The 19639-nt window shown below is 47.5% G+C and overlaps 1 protein-coding gene across 5 annotated transcripts in view; it reads right to left on the reverse strand.

Moving 5' to 3' along the window:
- The window catches only part of STPG1 (sperm tail PG-rich repeat containing 1), a 38056-nt gene extending 18556 nt beyond the window's left edge, over positions 1 to 19500 (reverse strand). For 2 of the 5 annotated variants that reach the window (XR_013763586.1, XM_079138378.1), the window contains exons 1-4: positions 16759 to 19495; positions 12616 to 12759; positions 8842 to 8960; positions 2947 to 3048 (exon numbers count right to left, since the gene is read on the reverse strand). Coding sequence is in view for 4 of the 5 variants with exons in the window: in XM_079138378.1 (XP_078994504.1) it covers positions 2947 to 3048; positions 8842 to 8960; positions 12616 to 12685 (291 nt within the window). In the remaining variant the exon portion in view is untranslated. Of the gene's footprint in view, positions 1 to 2946; positions 3049 to 8841; positions 8961 to 12615; positions 12760 to 16758 lie in introns of all 5 variants that reach the window. The other 3 variants (XM_079138379.1, XM_079138380.1, XM_079138381.1) reach the window with 3 other exon arrangements.
- Between the last annotated feature and the right edge of the window lie 139 nt (positions 19501 to 19639).

Consider the following 19639-nt stretch of genomic DNA (forward strand, 5'->3'; position numbering starts at 1 on the left):
CAGCGATAGCATCGCTTTACCCAGCACAGCACAGCTGGTATTGGAGTCTGATAAAACATTTCCCATGATTTTACGGCTAAAAGCTTGAGAACACAGCCCTGGGTTCCCCCCGCGTTGACAGGGGTCAATAAATGCACAAGCGCAGCAGCGGGGGGAGCTGAGGAGGGCGTGGCCCCCATCGCAGCCCCAGCCCACCCCGTGAGCAGTGGGGACGGTGCTCAGGCCTGGTGGAGGGACCTCCAGAGGTGGGGGTGTCCTCAGCGAGGGCCGGGTCTGGTTCCAGGCCAGCTCTGCCTCCTCCTGATCTGAGGGCCTGCTGAAGTTCAGGGAAGTCTGTGCGCCACAGCCTCGCTCCTCCTTTGTATTTTGGCCAATTGTTTACCGAGAACATTTCCTTGCGTTTGATCTTCATGAGAATCCTGAGTGGTATTAGGTGCGTCCCCACTTTATGGATGAGGAAGTTGAACCTGGGCTGGCTGAGCGATTGGACCCATGCTCTTGGCCAGGCGCTCTGCCCACGCCGTACCATGCAGGTCAGATACACATGCTAAAGGGAGCGGACTGAGAGGCATGGTCCCTGACTAACTGCAAACTTACTCCATCAGAGAATCTTTTTTGGCTAAAAAGACATTAGTTTTGCATTTTGGAAAAAAAAAAAAAATTGTTCTAAAGAATTCCCAGGAGAGGTGAAGTTTCAAAGGCATTGTAATGGGATTAGCTTCGGAGCATAGCTGGGAGGAACTCCCTCACACCACTCTGCACACCTGGTTCACCCGCCAGGCCTGTGGGCTCCCATCCGGCCACATGCTGGATCTCCGAACCTCTCTCCAGCACACACTGACCCCTCCAGCGTCACTCCTGCCCGCATGCAATACAAGGCCACCTGCGCCAGACCTCCTGGTCAATCCAGTGAAAAGTTCTGCAGCGGAGATTTCGAATGGATTAATGGGGCACTTTACATCCTGTGGACACAGAGAGATGACAGGGCTTCGCAAAAGGCTGGGTGCAGTTGTTCCTGTGGTGATCAGGAAGTTTCTGAATTCACAGACCAGAGGTTTGGGGTCAGCCTCACCTAGGCACACTCCACGGGCCACACCGTCTCTCTCTGATGAGGGCGACTTCGACTCCCTCAGAGTCTTGGGATCTGGAAGTGGAGAGGTGAGCAGTGTGAGGGTCACTGCGGGAGGGGTGGGGAGATGGCGTCCTCTTCCAGCTCACACAGGAACGAGGGACAGTGCGGGGACACTGGACAGACGGCATCCACACGTGGGGACCCTGCCCAAGGATCCAGGAACTCAAGTGTTTGGAAACATAAATACAAAGTCCCTCCGCCATCAAAGGAGGACAACTCAGCGCCAGCCCTCTCTGGGTTTGGTTCTGAGTTCTGTGAAGCCCCACAGGCCTGGTTCGCTTCTGTAATCTCAGACCTTCCCTTGGGCCCTTCTCCATTTGGAAGGTTGTGGCAGGTAAGTCCCAGCAGGACGCTGCTCTCCAGTTCAGTGTCCGTCCTGGCACTGATGGGGGAGGGGCAGAGCCCTCTTGGTGAGCAGCTCTGGGAGAGAAAGCCTAGGTGTTGCCGGAAGTACTGCCTGTGACTCAGGCGGAGCCATCCTGGCGCTCTGCAGCTTCAGAGAGCACTTCACTCATGCACTCTGCCCAGCGCCTTCGGGGAGCCTCCCATCCGGGACACCAAGGTGACGTGCTTGAGGTCACACCGCGCTCCACGGCTGAGTCAGGATCAGGGCTCAGGTCTCCTCTGTGCCAGGGCGTTGCGAGATGGCTTTTGAGCCTTTTTCCTGAGGTGGGGACAGAAAAATAGGTAGAGGCCTGGTGTGTGGGGACTCGCTAGGGGCACGTGCGTCCTCGGCCTCTTTGGTAACAGGGAGTCAACTCCAAAGTTGGTTTGTTTACTCCTGAAGGATTCAACTCTGCCAAGCTGGACTTGCAGCAGTGGCTGCGTTCAGTGTGACTGAAATGGTCCCTTGTGTGGTTAAAACAAATCAGTCCCAATGTCAGGAATCAGCACCCCGACAAGAGATGAGTTCTCTCTTCTTCCTCAGCTGGACTTGCCCTAATTTGGCTCTTTCACTGTGTCTATTTTTCTCGACAATTCATAAATATTTTTTAAGGCTGATAGTCCTTTTCTTAAAGATATTCATAAACTGGAATGTGGTTTGGTAGAGCGCTTGTCTACCCGGATTGAAGTCCTGGGCGCCAACCCCAGCAAAACAAGGAAAGAAAAATAGGAAACGAACGTCTTCACCCAGATCTGGCCCGGATCATTGGTATTTCTTCATATTTGATTTTCTATTTGATTGTCTAGAGACTCAACAATGATAAAAATCCTGGGACCGGGTTTGTGGCCCAGTGATAGAGTGCTTACCGGTCACGTGTGAGGCACTGGGTTCGAGTTTCAGCACCACTTTAAAAATAAATTAAAAAAATAAAGATATTTTGTTCCATCTACAACTAAAACTTTTTAAAACTCTTAGAAAGATAAAAATCCCACATCCTACAAAAAGAGAAGAAGAAGCAGGGATCCCTCTTCGGACCTGCGACCTGCTTTCTTTTTGGTTCCGTCAGATTTCTCGATAATTTGATCAACCTGATTAGAATAAGCAAGTGCGTCAAAATCAATCTGAGGACAAAACAGGTTAAGAGTGACATTTTCCCGGCATGCCCGGGCATCTCAGGAAGACCCTGGCGTGGCTCACTCGATGGTGACAGTATTGGTCTGGATGATCGGGTTCTGGATGTTCCTCTAGCTTCTCTTCCCACCCTGGCGACCTGCGATGACGAGTGACACCGGGTCCAGTTTACCTGCGTGCCACTGGAGGAGGCTTTTCCTCTCATAATTAGAACCAAGGGCCTTTGGAGAGAAGGAACCCGGGCCCCGCGCTGATGACGCGCCGCGGAAGGACGTGACTGACCCGGGTGGGCACTCACCATGGAGGGGAAAGTGCAGGTTCCCTTCTTGGACAGCGAGACGCTGTTGAACACGGGGGACTTGTGGATGACGTTGTAGAACCCGGGACCCGGAAGGTCATCCTGCAAGCCAAGAGAAGGCAGCGGCATTACCACGCAGAGGGACCCGGCGCCTGTTGACACCAAGCTTCACCGTCACCCTACGGGACACGCAGCAGTGTCCCTTCGGGGTGCGGCCGTCCAGCTGCGCCATTTCCCAACTTGCCTGGCGTCCCCCTCAGTCACGGAGTGGTGGGGCAGGACTCCCAAGGGCCACGCCGTACTGTCCTCCTAAAGAAGGCTGTTGGGGTCTCTTTGTGTCATTAGAGAAATGAGGATACAAAGGGCCACCAGATACAGCTGGTGTGCGAGTGCTGTGTATGGACTGGGTTAGGGGACGGGGACAGATCTCACGTCCACCACGCCCCACCTGACTCAGCTTCCTCCTGGGCCTTTGAGAAACCAGGGCACGTTTCTGTGCAGAAAGCAAAGGAAACAGACTGGACCTGACCACTTCTAGCTCAGACCAAAGGAGGGGAGCTCACGGGCCAGGTGCTAGATGCTGCAGGCAAGCTGGAGAGGGACAGAGGCAGAGCCACTGCAGCTAGGTGGCCACGTCCCAGGCTAGTCACCAGGGGGAAGAACACATCGTCCACAGAGGACGGCCCGGCCATCAAAGGACAGGGAGGCCTCGCCAGGGTGAGCGTTTACCGGGCACCTACTCAGTGCCAGGGCTCCTGAAAGCTTGTCCCATTCTAGCACCTCCGGTGAGGAAGAAGCTGCCAACCCACTTCATAAAGAAACCGAGGCATGTGGAGGTGAATTTGCCGAGTCCCACTGCCCTAGGTGGCCGTACCTGCCCTCAGCGTGCGGCCTGTGGCATTGTCTGCTTTACGCCTCACCCAGTCCTCCGCAGCAGACGTGTTACCAGAGCCACGTTCTGGGGCCCAGGGGCTCACAGCTAGTAAGCTGAGGCCCAGGTTTGAACCCAGACAACCAGACTTCAGATCTTGCCATGTCCCTACTGCCTTCCTTGGGGCAGAAAGGGGCCTTCCAGGACTTTCCAGTCTGACTGACTATGAGGGCCAGGGCCACAGAGGCTTGAACCAGCCCTGAGACCTGAATCCCTGCTTCAAAACCAGGGGCCTGGCCCCTTTGTCCTACACAGTCTCATCTGAGAATCAGTCGGGTTCCGTGGTTGAGTTCAGGTCTAACTTAACTGAGAATGCACTGAGGATGTGCGGATCAAATTCTGGCTCTGACGCTTACTAGTTATGTGACCTGGGGTCTTCTCTCTTTGGCCCCATCTTCTCCTCTTTAAAACAGGGTTCAGATGAGCAAGAGCACGTAAGGACCAGAACAGGGCCGGCACCCGGGGGGCTCGCTGAGCGAGCTCACCTGCAGACGCTCCCCAACAGGTCTCTTCCCACCCCCGTAGCCCCTCACACCTGCCCCACGCCACCGGGGTTCTCCGCAGCTCAGCCTGGGCACGAGTGCCCCGGGTTTGCTGTGCCTCCTGTCCCTGGCAGTCGGCTCCCATCTGTCCATTGGGGACAGTCGGTATCTATAAAGCAGGAATCACCTGCCCTGCCCACCTGCCATGGGGCAAGAGTCAGAGCATTTGGCACAGAGGAAATGATGCTGCTGCCAGCCACACGATCTTGTCAAGCCACCTGTTTGGGCCTAGGTTTCTCTAAATCTAAGGTGTTGGGCCTTGAGATGCTACTGAGCTCCCAGAGTCCCTGAATCCAGGGAAAGCTGCAGCAGGGAATATGTGGCTCTGCCAGTTTAAACGAGGGACAGAAGAAACACATCCCTAAGTCCCAGTCTGCCACCCCCGCTCAAACCCCACATATCTCTTCATGACAGTTTTCCAAGCGCTCACGTGTGCCTGGGGAGAAAGAGTTGCTAGATGAAACACAAATGTGAATGGACGCCCTAACCCTCCCTGCCCCGCTCAGTTAGAATTCCAGATAAACAACCCATAGCTATTTTAGTATAAGTATATCCCATGTGCCATTTGGGACATACTTATACTAATAAAATAGTTATCTGACATTCTAACTTAACTGAGGACCTGTATTTTTATCTGCTAAATCTGACCCTACTGGCACTCACTCATACTTTAACTCTGCCACACTGTAAACTGGCGTGAGCCCAGAGCAAGCAGGGAGGATGGTCACCTCTCAGCCTGAGGAAAGAGGGCTGCCCTTGCTCTTAATGTCCACGGAGAAGCCTCCAGGCAGCAGCGGCTGCAGCTGGCCAGTGGAGGAGCATTTAGACCACAGGGATTGGCAAAGGCTGCCTGCGGGGGCTTGTCCTTGCAGAGGGGAGTGGGGGTGACCCTCGAGTGATAGCCAGTGGTGGAGGATCCGGGTTTTCTCCCACAGCTGCTAGGAAGGGTGGCTCTTCGGGTTCATGATAAAAATCCAGACCTTTTTCCTGCGGGGTCACCGTTCAGGCGAGCACTATGTTGCGACAGTGGTAAGTTAAGTCGGGACGGTGTGCTCCCATCTTCCACCCAGCATACATCGGGCAACACTGGGTTGAAAGGACTCCAAGAGCTCATTTGAAGCATTCAGGTCCTGGGTGGGCAGCTGCTGCATGTACCAAGAGTGGACAACAACCCACAGTCACCTGAGCCTCAGGCTAGGGGGAAAGGTAGGAGGAGGAGGGAGAGGGAGGAAGCGGGGTAATGGCAGGGCTTTATATCCCAGAGCCCAGAGCCAGTTACATCTCCACACAGCCTGGATCTTCTGACCCTGATCTTAAAATTCTGTCCAATTAGTACTCTGGTGTTTATCAAATCACTGGTTTGCCAAACCAACTTCTGGCTTGGAAAATACAGGCTCTGCAGAAACACTGGCTAAAGACCACACTAGATCTGCAAAGATGCGCCACCTGGCTTTGGGCTATTTTGAAGTGGTTAGCTGGTGCTCCTCAGGACAAGAGTTTTCGAGGGCTGGGTGTGTAGCAGGAGGCTGGGCCTGAGGTGGAACAGCTCTGGCCTGTGGCTAGTCTACTGGTAACATTGTGGGTGAATTCAGAGTTCCTCAGGGAACCGCTTCTTTTCACAAATGGCTTAGTTTCATGGTCTCAGGACATGTCCATCCACCCTGTTGACTTCACCCAAGGCGGGAGAGCTTCCGCTGAGTTTGACTGTGGTCCAAGAAGTGCACAGCGTTCAGGCCAACAGGCAAGAGAGCTGGCACGTCCCCAGGGCACACGCCCTCGCTGGGCCACAGGTCCCTCACCACCTGTGAACCTGCAGAGGCAAGGTGGCAGGAGGGCGGGTGGCAAGATCTGTGACTTTCTAACTGTGCTCCTGGCCCCCACGAGCAACCCAGGGAGGGACGGAGGAGACAGCAGTGTCAACTTTGAGCAGCATTAGTAGTTCCCCTTTCCCTGGCTCATCGATGGGCTTTGGCATGTCCTTAGGGTCACAAAGCTTGGGAAATGGTGACCTCAATCTATGGTGAAATGGGAATGAGAAGGAGGATGGGAGAAAATGTCCAGCAGGGTCCTGGGCTGTGCTCCGTGACACAGACCCTGCTCTGCGTAAGTGCCGAGGCCAGCACATCTGCAAATAGGGACAAAATGCCAGCAAAGCAGACTCCATTCCTCGCAGACCAAATGGCCAGGGCAGACACGGAGCCCTGCAAGAGACTCCCGCCCCTAGTGGCCATCTCCTGGGGACTGTGATAGGGCAAGGAGGCTCGTGGTCCCGGGCAGTTAGCCTGGGGAGGTGAGCGCACCTTCCAGAGGTCGCGATTCTCTGGGCTCCACGGTGGGCCCAGGCGTGAGGTGAGGACGCAGGCCAGGGACGAGATCGGGCGCGGGCTGTGCGTGGTTCCTGTTTTAAGGAGGGCGTGAAGGCACCGGAGGTTTCAGATCTGCTTTTAATTTGGATTGCCTCACTAAATTATTGGGTGATGTTGAACAAGCTCCTTAGCTTCTCAATGCTCATTTCCCTCAGGAAAAATGAGGATGATGAACACGGAATATGATTTTCTGTGTTTATAACTTGCAAGGATCTCAAAAATTATACGACCTGAATTTCATGTTGCCGATGAGGAAACTGAAGCCCAGAAAAGACATGGCTGGTGTGAAGGCACCCAGCTAGCGACAGAATGGAACACAGGCGGCCTGCTCCGGGCCCTCTCCATAAAACTCATGCTTTTAATGTCGATTTCAAATACTTAGATGAGAGGTTTCACCTTAGCCAAAGAACGCTGCCACATTTGAAAAGGGGATCAAACGTCTGAGCCTGCTGCCTCTGTGTTTGATGCTGCCTAAAGCTTTGGCTGGCTGCCACCACGCTCCTTCAGTAGGAAACGTTTTGGAAATGCGAGTGTTTCAAATGGCATTATCCAAGTCAGGCTTCTGTCTTTGGACCTGAGTCTCCAGGACCAATCACCCGGATGGAGCCTCGGCCCTTGGCTCCTCATCTTGCCCTCAACTGAGCTCGGTCTGTTTGGCCAAGGCCTTTCTAGAAACATGCTGACTTTCATCAGCCAAATTTACGGCCTCGCAGGCCACAAAGGCAGGCGTGGTGCGGTGTGGAAAGAGTGAGAGGCTTTGGAGGGAGTTGGGCCTGGGCTGAGGTCTAATTCTTTCAACATCGAGTCAGCAAATATTCATTGAGAGCCTCTTCTGTGCCAAACCCTTCGTGTGTGACCGTGGGTGGGTCACTCCACCTCCTAAGACTCAGTTTCCTCTTCTATTAAATTAAGATAATAAACCCTCCCTGTTAGCATTGTTCTGGGGAGGAGAGGTACAACCTGAAAGGGATTTGACACATGGCAGGGATCAGCAAATGGTGGCTATTATTTTTATTGGAAGCTGGGCTGCAAATACCCTGCAGAGGTATTATGTCAGATTGACGCCTGGGAAACCAGATAGAAAACAGGAGGGACTGACAGTTAAGATCCAGAGACACAGAAAGGAGAGAAAATGCCTGAGCAGATATTTATCCTCTTTGGGGAAATCTACAAGTAATTTTAGAAAGTACATATGTGTATGTGTGTACGAAATATTCCTTATTGTTTGCTTCTTAAAATCCTAAAATATCACAGGTGAGAGGAACTGGAAATCTTCTCCGGTTCTTCCCTCTCACTCACCGAGGAGGAACCAGGTTGAGGATATTGGGGCCTCTCAACTTCACACCTTGCCTGTGCTCAGATCCTCAGTCTCCTGGCCCCCTCTGCCACTGGACAAGGAAGCAGGATGACCACCGTGTTTAAAGGGTAACTGAATGATCACTTCAAGGAATGTTCTTCTCCTGGTCTTGGTTCAATCAAGGAAGGAATAAAACAGAGTAGGAGTCTCCCGCGTTGCTTCCGCCCCCTGCTGGTGAGAGGGGAGAAGGCCAGACCCCAGAAACCCCAAACTAAGGGCCCAGGAGCCGCTAAGCTTCCCAGAGAGAAGAGGAAAAGGAGACACGGAAATGAGGGGAAGAGGGGCAGATGCAGGGAATGCAGTAATAAGCCATGGTTTAAGGAAGCTTAATTCTAGATTTATTAGATTCTGCCCTCATGTTATTTGAAGAAAATCATGTGATTTCCTCCCATGTTGTAAGAATTGGAATGGAACTTTTTTTACTCAATATACATGGGTTTGGGGTAATTTTATATTTTTATGATTTCCAAATATGCTTTTTAAACATTTGTGGTTCACTTCAATATTTTTGACACCATGGGTCTAGAAAGGGCTGTACGCGGTCCCGAGCCTTTCTGACAGTCCCCCAGTGCGCAGACGCAGAGCGGGCCGGGACTCCTCGGACGACACTGCCCTCTGCTGGTCACAGAGAGACACAACCGCTGGCCTTCAGGCTAAAATCCAGACAAAAATAACCCACCCCTAACCCAATGTCATTACCTTCTTATGATAAAATCTCTTGGCTTGACTATTAAATCCTTTTTTTTCTTGTTCGGGAGCTAATGTAGTTTGCAATTTAAAAGGAATGGAGGGTTGTGTTGGATATGCAGCAGTAAAACCTAGACAACAAAAACAAAAATCAGCACCAAAAAATGAATTGACAAATGCAAAAAACACAGAGGTGTATACTAAAGTTTTATTTTAATTGGTATAGAGGAGAAACTTGCCTTTTATTTATTTTTGTACTGTGGATTATACCCAGGGGCACTTAACCACTGAGCCGCATTCCCAACCCTTTTTATTTTTATTTTGAGATAGGGTCTCACTAAGTTGCTTAGGGCCTCACTAAGTTGCTGAGGCTGGCCTCAAACTCACGATCCTCCTGCCTTAGACTCCTGAACCACTGGGATTACAGGTGTGCACCACCATACCCAGTGAAACTTGCCACTTGACAAGAGATAAACATGAAACTGAATTTTCAAAAAAGAATTCCCCAGTTGTTTTTCTTTCCCTTTTGGTAATTTATTGGGGATTCCCCCTCTCCAGTCTCACACTAACGAGATGTGGTCACATAAGCATATTAAAACAGACAGTCTCAGGGAAAAGGAAGGTCGTGACAGGAAGGATGACCACCTGGAAAAGGAGAAGGGCAGGAGGCAGAGCCATTGCTGCCAGTCCTCCAGGGACCAGGGTCAGACACCTAGAGACCCGCAGAGGGCAGAGGAACCTACGTGGAGCTTGCTGTCCTCTACAGGACTCTGGGAAGGCAGGGTCAGGTTTCCGCTTTGAGCAGACATGGGGATCAAAAGCAGAAAGGGATCATGCTAGAAAATCGAAGTTACACTGCAGACGTCTGGGCTCTGCTGCCGAGATGTTCATAAGATGTACTGCCCCGTCCCCCGCGGTCCGGGTCGCTGTCCGCCTCTGCTGGGACTCCACAGGCAGGCTGGCTGCCTCTGCTGAGCAGGTTGATCACCAACTCCAGCCCGCCTTTCGGCGGATGGCTGCAGCTTTGGAGCCTCGCCCCGCCCTGCTCTGGGCAGACTGAGGTCAGATCCCGGAGGCTCCCTGCCGCCCTCCCTCCCGCCCTCCCTCCAGTCCCACCCCTAACACAAGGAAGGCCCCAGCCAGCCAGTCTCCCTTCTCTGCTCTCAGACCAGTGTGGGAATAGTTAGGAAGCCTCACCGTGTGAGAAGGAGGCCTTCCCATACCCTCCCGAGAGCACCTCCCGACTCTGCTCCTGACACTCAAGCCAAAGTTCCAGTGGGGTCCATCTTGCCCCTGGGCTGCTCACAGCAGGAAGCCAAAGCATCTCTCCTCAGGCTCCTCGACCTCAGGGAGGAAATGCCTGTGGCGTGGAACAAGGTGGCCAAGAGAAAGGAGAGCGGTGGGTTGGCAGCAGCAGGCGTGTGTTTGCCTGAACACCATCCCGAAGGCCGGTTTCCTGGTCTCTCATTTTTCCCCAGTGACTGAACCCAGGGTCGCTTTACCAGGAGTCAGTCACATCCTCGATCCTTTCTACTTTTTATTTTGAGAGTGTCTCACTAAGTTGTTTAGGGCCTCGCTAAGATGCTGAGGTTGGCCTCGAATTTGCGATCCTCTCACCTCAGCCTCCCAAGTTACTGTGATTACCAGCATGAGCCACGGCACCTGGCAGTCTTTGAATTTTTGAAAAAGCCAAATTCAATTCCAGAGAGGACAGCCCAATGCCGACAGAAGCCTCTCTGGGGTACTTCACAGATGAGGAAACTGAGGTTAGAGGGGTTAAGTTACTCATCCAAATCACACAGCCGAAACTAGAACAGCTGTGGTTTGAACATAATTTGTCCCATGACCACAGGCTCTTAACCGCTGTCCTGTGCTGCCCCCTCAGGAGCCAGGCTCATAGTAAGCACTCAATAAATCAATGATAAAATAATGGAGAGAGGGACACTCTCGCCTCATTTGCCTGGGCTGAGGCTGGAGTACGTAGAAGCTGAGCGTATGTTTAGGTAGACAGTATGGAGAGGCAGCAGGGCACGGCATAGCTGTTGGTTTCCTTGCTTTGCCTCTGCTCCTCATCTCTATAGGTGATGGCTACGCCCCTTTTGCCTTAAGGAAGCTCTCCAGCAAGTCAAATAGCAGAGTAACTGCAAGACTTGTTTCTAAAAGCCTAAGTTTGCAAACTAAGGGTTTATAGAGGAGGCCGTTCTCCCGGGAGAAGGAAAGGCTCCCCGTGACAGGGGTCAAGGCTCTGGCTAGGAGGTGGCAGACTTAGCAGCCCTCTTGATGAGAGTGTGACGAAACAGGACCTGAGAAACGCTCTGGCTGAACCTCTGTCTCCAGCCTAAACGGGACGGGATGTGCCTTCCGAATCAGAAAGGAAAAAAAAAAATAATGGATAAAATACATGAAACAATCAAGACACCGGAATTGGCCAAAGGAGGATGGAATATCTGAGAAGGGAAATGTGTGTGCCTGTGCCCGGAAAAAATTCCAAAGTACACAGAAATTGAAAGAATGAATCACCAGCAAACTGTATCTACAGAGGTGCGAAAGGCCGTCCTTCAGGCAAAAGAAAAATGATGCCAGTGGAGAATCTAGATCTACAAAAGGAATGAAGAGTCTGGAAACAGTAAATATTTGGGTATATGTAAAATATAAACTTATAAGTATCAATTGATCTTTTTAAATATAAATAGAAAACATGAATCAGTTTAAAATAATTGAATATTTAAAGCAAAAAAATAGTAACAAAATAGTGTGGGGTTTGTTATATATATAATATTTGAGGATAAAAACACAAAGGCCAGGAAGGGAAACGTTAAAATATATTGCTTTAAGCTTCTTCTCCATGTGGAGTGTTACAAAACCACAGTTGGTCATGATAAGTTAAAGATGAGTTCTATAAAGTCTGAAGTAGAGATCAATGAACTTTTTCTATCAAGGGCCAGAGAGTAATTATTTTAGGCTTTGCGTACTGCATCGTCTCTGTTGCAACTCTGCCACTGTACAGTAAAAGCAGTCATAGAGAATACATAAATAGGAATGGGTGTGCTTCAACAAAATTTTATTTATAAAAACAGGCGGTGAGTCAGATTTGTCCCAAAGGCCACATTTTGCCAAATTTTGCTCTAAAGCAACCATGAGGGAAATACTGCAAAGACTCATTCCTAATATCTTAAAAAAAAGAGATGAAGTAGAAGCATACAAACAACACAAAAGACAAAAAATAAAGACTAAACAGGACAGACAAAAAGCAAATTCTAAAACGACAGAATTAACGCAGGGATAAATCACATTAAATATAAGCCGCCTAAAATATCAATTAAAAGACAGAGATGGTTAGACTGAGTAAGAAAGAGAGACCCAACTCTCTGCTGCCTATAAGAAACAAACTTTAACTATAAGCCCAGAAATCAAAGGTAAAAGAATGGGAGCTGAAAGTTAGAACTTAAATTTCATTTTAGGAAACAAAGAAGGCAAGATCTCTTACACAGCTAGAATTTGAAGACTGATTCTTAGCAAATACATGGAAATATATAGTCTGCTTTTTTTTTTTTTTTGTCTAGGAGACATCCTTCTTGCCCCACCCCCCCGCCCCCTTCCTTCTCATAGTTTCTTGCCAGTCATCACAGTAAGGGCAGCAGAACCTAAGGCAATCAATCCCATATGCCTTTAGGACCGCCTGGTGGACACTACCCATGGTTTACTATATTCCCACCCAATGTGCTCTCGTGAACTGTCAAAAACCCTCCTCTTCCTGTACAGATGGGTTATTAAAATTGAATAGACCTTTGTGTATCTTGCTGGCATGTCTGGAGGGTTTGCCAGGGCGTTCATCTTTCTGTGCAGAGTTGTCCATGTTAGCAAAGTTCTGTGATGCATTCCATTTATTTGAGGAAAACTGCTGCTACCTATTCTTCTAAGCACCTGAAACTGCAAAATGCAACATTTGTAGGGATCATTTCACACTGTGATTATCACAAGGGGGTTCTGTTCTATCTACAGGCTAGACGGGGAAGTCTTGTGGGGCAGAGGCTGAGCTTCACCAAGTTCTGTGACCCCCCAGGTCCTCTGCACTTTGTGAGGTCTGCAGTAGGAGATCTGCAAGAGCTCGCTGCCGATGTTGCTGACAGAGCTCCTTAAAGCTCTGGATTTTATTTTCATTTTATAAATTTAGCTTTCCTGGGATATAACTGACATACAAAAAAATTCATCAGTGTCGACCGTGTCTCAAGATAAAAAGGGCTGGGCCTGCAGCTCAGGGACAGAGTGCCCTTGGCTTCGATCCCCAGTGATATCACCATGATTAGGACATTAAATTTACCTTCGTCCCAAACAAGTTCCAAGTCCTTTCGCAGCCAGTTCCCTCCCACATGTCCTCTATCACGATATTGCCACGATGCTTTTGGTTATCACGTATCTCGTGTCTGTCTTTTTTCACTTAGGAAGACATCTTTGGAAATCTTCCAGATTGTTGCGTGTTTCATGATTTGTTCCCTTTGCTCTAAATCCTCACCAACAGTGCTGGGATCAAACCCAGTCTTTAGGTCTCCTCCACCTCCTCCCCCTTCTTCTTCTTATTTTTTTTTTAATTTTTTAGTACTGAGTTGGAACCCAGGGGTGCTTTACCACTGAGCTACATCCCCAGCCCTTTTTATTTTTTATTTTGAGACAGGGTCTCCCTAAATTGACCAGGCTGGCCTTGAACCTGTGATCCTCCTGCCTCAGCCCCCTGAGTCACTGGGATTACAGGTGTGTGCCACTGTGCCTTGCTTACATTCTGGTCTTTTAAAAATTCTCAGCCATATTTTATAACTGGTATACAGATATTGCACATATTTTCTTAAATTGAGTCCTAGAGGTAAATCATATTTTTGTCATGAAAATGGAATTTTAAGAAACTTCAATTTCCAAATATTTATTGATGGTACATAAACATAAAAGTAGTTCTACATATATTATGAATCTCACATTTTTTAACGTAAACACTTGATTATCTTTTAAAGAGATTAAAATAAGAAAAAAATGTATTGGATATTTACCATTTTGAGTGTTTTTTAATTCTGTAAATCTAAGATTCCATCTGGTTCCATACTGCTTCTACTTACAGAATTTCTTTTAGTATTTTCTGCAAGGCAAGTCTATTGATAATACATTTTCTAGGTTTTTGTTTGTTTGAAATGGTCATTATTTTCTTTCTTTTTTTTTTTTTTTTTTTTTTTCCATGCTGGGGATTGAACCCAGGGCCTTGTGCTTGCAAGGCAAGCACTCTACCAACTGAGCTATATCCCCAGCCCTTCTTTCATTTTTTAAGAATTATTTTCACTGGACATCAGATTCATAGGGGTTTTTTCCTCCTATCAATGCCCCCTAGCACTTTGAAATATATTAATCCATTGTTTTCTGGCTTCCATAATTTTTATGAGAAGTCTACTGTAATTCTTCTCCTGTCAGTAATGTCTTTATCTACTTTTAAACTTTTGCTTATCACTTTTATTCAGCAATTTGATGTTTTCCAATGTTTTTAGTGTGTTAAAATACACATAGCATAACAATTAACCATATTCATCATTTCTATATTTTTGAGATTAAAAAATTTTCAAGTGATTATTATTTTGATTGTAAGCAATATCTTCACCATTTCTAAGTAGACAGTTCAGTGGAATTCAGTTCATAATGTTGTGCAACTGCCACCAGCATCTAGCTCTCTAAGTCTTCTCATCTTGCAGAACCGAATCTCCCCTTGGCACTTCCTTCAGGATGCCATTTCCTCCACATTCCCACCCCACCCTCTTGGGAACCACCCTTATACTTTCGATGATTTTGACTAGTACCTCTCAGTCATTTGACTTAATGACATAACTTTCTTTAATGTTTCTAAATGTTTGGGCTTCACTGAACTTCCTGAATCTGTGAGTTTATAGTTTTCATCAAATTTGGGAAACATTCAGTCACTGTTTTTTCAGTTTTTTTCCTGATTTCTCCTTCCTTTCTCATATTGTTATGTCTTCAGTCTCTCTGACTTTCCATAGTGTCTAATCTTCTGCATATGCTATCAATTGTGTTTTAATTGTTTTAAAAATGACTTAAGTTAAAAAAAAAAAAAAAAAGCCTCTTCCATTCCTTGCCTCATTGTGTTCCTGTTTTCCATTACATCCTTGAACACATTTGTAAGATTTATAATAGTTGCTTTAAGGTCATTTCTGGGACTAGTCTATTGATTGATTATTCTCTTGCACAGGATTCATATTTTTCTGTGTCTTTTCATGGTGATTTTGTATTGGAACTAGATATTGTGAATTTTACATTATTGAGTGATGCATTATGATGTATTCTTGAAAAGAATGTTGTATTCCCCCTGCCTCGGGTATACTTCTAGATACCTGTAGATTCACTTGATCCTTCCAGGATTTCAAACTTTGAAAAGTGACCTTGTATCCTTGGAACAATTTATCTTCACTACTAGGGCATGTACTTCTGTGGACTCTCTCCAGCCCCTCTCTAATCCAATTCCTCTCCATTCTGGTTTATGGGAACATGAAATACTACCATCTGAATAGCCCCAGGAAGTGTTCAACCTGCTACTTTCTGGTAGGTGTGCCCCAGTCTTAGTTTCTTTTCATACATGAGTAGATTATTATTCAGCTGAAGACTTGGGGAGACCCCTCTTTAGATTTCTGAACTTTTTCTCTGCAGTTCCCCACCTCTGGTATTCTAGCTTATAAATTCTGGATTCTTTGACCCCCCTCAACTCTGGTCTCTAACTCCTTGTGTTAGTCAGCTTGCTGTCACTGTGACAAAATACCTGAGATAATTAACTTAAAAGGAGGAAAAGTTTACTTTGACTTACAGTTTCAGAGCTGCTAGACCCTATTGCTCTGGGCCTGTGGCAACACAGTACGTCATGGTGGGAACACATGGCAGGGGAGGCCTATTCACTTCATGGCAGACAGGAAGCAAAGAGAAACAGGAAGGGACCAGGGCCGGATATCCTCTTCAAGGGCACGCGCCCAGTGATCTAACTGTCTTTCATTAGGTCCCACCTCCTGAAGGTTCTGCTACCTCCCAACAGTGCCACAGTCTGGGGACAGAGCCTGCAACACATGGGCCTTTGGGTACATTCAAAATCCATAGCTCTCCTTGACTCCCCCTCCAACCCCTGTGAGGTGGCCTGGAAACTGTCCCCGGCCTAAATGGGGACGGCCGTAGGGCTCATCTTGTTTTTCTACCTCAGGAATTGCAGCGTGACGCTGCCTGTTTCCCAATGTCTAAAAAGAGTTACATTTGTCCAGTTTTTGGTGGTCGTCAGCATGAATACTCTGATTTCCAGAGTGTTCCTTTTCTCATGAGTGGACTTGGGTTTGACCTTGCCCATTCCCCCAACCCACAGAACTCACACCATCTGCAAATACTAATGAATGAAGAATGAAATAAATAATTTAATGCTAAACTAGACCCTCCTCTCACCCAGGTATTCATTCCTTACTTCATTCTGTCACCCTCACCATCAAGTGTCTCAGCCTTTATTGGTTGACAATCCACACTAAGAACGTAACATTTAATCGAATTACTAGCATTACCCTCCAAGAAATTAAAGATTCCGAACAACAGAAGCAAATCAATCATGATCACAGCACAAACGCCACTCGGTTGCAACCATGTCTTTAAGGGTCTAGAAAAGCAACCATCATTCACAAAACCTTCAGGGCTGTATTGTTTCAATAAGAACCATCTACCTCCCTAACTTCAATAAAACTAAAATAAAAAACGCATCAGTGTTCTAGAATGACAGGTGATTAAAATTAACTTCTCATTATAATAACAATGTATCCAAATTATCAAAATGCTGTAAAATGTAAGAAATTACAGAAACGTTAAGAACAATCCCGAACCCTGCCACCGAGAGACAGCACCGTTACCTCCCCCACCTACCTGTGAAGTCGAGAGGGGAGTCGGTGCAGCCCAGGTGTGAACGGAGTGCTGCTCAGGGGTGCCTCACTGGGGTACTTGTTTATACAACTGTTCATGACAGATTGTCATGGGCCTAGAATCTGAGAAAGAGCAGTGAAGATACATCTTCCTCCCAACCAACTCACAGACAAGCGATTCCCAGGTGGGAGTGGTATAGTATCTAGTTCTGGGTTCAAGGTTCTAGTCCTGCCACTTAATAGCTCTGATTTGGGATGAGTTGTTTAACTTCTGGGCTCATTTCTTCCTCCATAAACTGGAAAGGATGACAGCACGTCCCTCTCAGGGTACTTGTGAGGATTTGCATGATGATCTACTGAAGCACTTAACGCAGCCTGACCTGCAGGAGGCTCTTTTAACATTAGGTTTTAATAGATACAGGATTTTGTATTAACAGCTGCAAACAATAGCTATCATTTATTGAGCTTACAGGCCACAAGTATTCCTTGTACAGACACTTCATGCAGTCCTAACATGATCCAGTGAAGTATCACCCGCGTTACACACGAGAGGACTGAAGTTTAGAAGGAAGGCTTAAGTGACTCGTTCAAGATCACACTAGGAGCAAGGTGGAATCAGCCTTCAAACTCATGAAGCCTGACCTCTGCTCACACTTGACCTCCAGGAAAATCTCTCCGGTGGCACACACTAAATGTTAACATGCTAAAGTCTGACATTTACCACACTTGAGTCAGTATGCTTGGTTTTTAAAAGCTAGATATTGTATAGTTTCAAAATACAAAGCAAACACTTGCGTCTGTCTTAAATCCTCACAGAACGCTGAGGTTCTGCAGATGCAGTTTGAAAATTCCTGAGGCATCACTGTTGGGCAGTTCTAATTGCTAGAAAGTTCTTTCCTGTATCAAAGCAGTTTCTCTCTCTCTCTCACCCATCCTACTTCTACTCCTTGAAACCAGAATAAGTCTCATTTCTCTTCCACATTGGTGATTTTTTTTTTTTTTTCAAAATTTGGGTCTATCGTCTTTGTGAAATTTTTGTGTGCATGGGGTCATAATGTAAAGTGCATTTCTCATTGTGAGTCACAGTAAGATGCTCTATATGACTATACTTCAAGAATTTGAAAACAGCTGTTAAGACTAAAGACTAATCCTCTTCCCCCAGAAAGTCTTGGGCTTCTGTAATAGCTCCTTGTGGTATGGGGGCTACCTGTTCTCACTCTATGGACAGCTTTCCTGTCATTAAAATCAACTAGGTTTCTGTTCACACCTTCTTAGGAATGTCTTCCCTGACCAGCCTCTCTTAAGAAGAACTACCCCATCTGTCTCCAGTACCTTCCTCTATTTCTTTGAAAGCACATTTCACTACCCAATATTATGTTGTACATTATTATTTGTTTATGGTCTTCCCAGAACTAGATTCTATATTTAACTCACATAATTGTAACAATAAGCTGCTTTCATTCTACCATCTCTTTTTACAAATGTTATTATTATACCTACAGTATAATTATATTTTATGTTTATACTATAGTATTATATTATACATCTATACATATTACTGTACAGAGTATATCAAAATATAATAAGTATATATTGGTACATCTATATATATAGCATATGTGTATAGGAATAGCATTGGTATATCAAGATATATAAGTACATACACTAAGCCAGGTATACTGTTACTTTATGTGGAATTTTATGAAATTTGCATAAGTAGTTTTGACTACAGTGGATTTTTAACGATTTAGTTGTAATGCTATCAAGCATCTTGGAAGCATTTTACATTTTTCAAAGCACCCTCAGATTAATTACCACTTAGGTTTTTTTTTTTTTTTTTTAGACTAAGAAAGCGTGTCAGAGGGCTGGAAGTGTGTCTAGCGGCCGACTAGTGACCACTAGACTGCAGTCTCACCCTTTCGTCTTATATATGGGTAAGTCCAATCCCTGAACAGGAAGGACATTTGTAAAGGGGCAGCGGATGAGCTGGGTGAACCGGGGTTGGAGCTCAGCAATGTGAGGCTCTCCCTCCACCCGGTATCGGAACCCCCAAACCTCTGTGCACTTGCAAAGGCTGAGGCAAAGGATCAGGTGTCCACGCCACTCGCAGGACCTAGGAGGAGAAGGCGCGCCGCGGTCGTCACCGCTTTCAGGCGGGGACACTGAGGGCTCAGCTCCAGGAAGGGGCACAGGGACTCCGTACGCACCCGGGGGCTGCGGATCTCAGTGGACGTCCCATGGGGTGCGCGGTGTTCTCCTCAGGACCTCAGGGACCGGTCCCCAACTGGAACCGCCTCCTACCTGTGGGTCCGGGGGGCTGAATCTGGCCCGCCCAACCTCCCGGTTGCTGTGGCAACCACAGGACTAACATTCGGAGTCCGCTTGCTACCTCCAGCCAATGGTGTCCTCCGTTTCTTTAGCGTGAAAAGTTATTGACCAATCATTAGAGGCGTTTCAAAATCCGGCAGAAGAAGCTGCCAGAAATTCAGGGTTCCGGTTAATTATTCCCAAGACCGGTGGGGACACTAATTCAGCGTTATCTAGGCGAGCCTTCAGAAATCTTGGGATAGCCCAAAAGCCTCGGAATTTTGCTCACGCAAAATCCCACTTCCAGGAATAAACCTAAGAGAATGCCCCTCGGTGGAGCCTGGTGATGAATGCAAACCTCAGAATGTCGGTTTGGGAAACAGCCGTTTAGTAAGCCAACCCCACCACCCCGCTTCAGGAGGTCACGGTGACCTTGTCGCTTCCCTGCTTACTCAGTGGTTCTCTTTAGATTTAGGACGGAATCCAGACACATCATAAGCTGTCCTTGGCGCGTTCCCGGGTCTCAGCTCCTAGTACCGGCGCCCCAGGAAATCTTCCATCGGCCCCGGCGGCCTTTG

Source organism: Sciurus vulgaris (genome assembly GCF_902686455.1).
Source record: "Sciurus vulgaris genome assembly, chromosome: 1".
Classification (NCBI taxonomy): domain Eukaryota; kingdom Metazoa; phylum Chordata; class Mammalia; order Rodentia; family Sciuridae; genus Sciurus; species Sciurus vulgaris.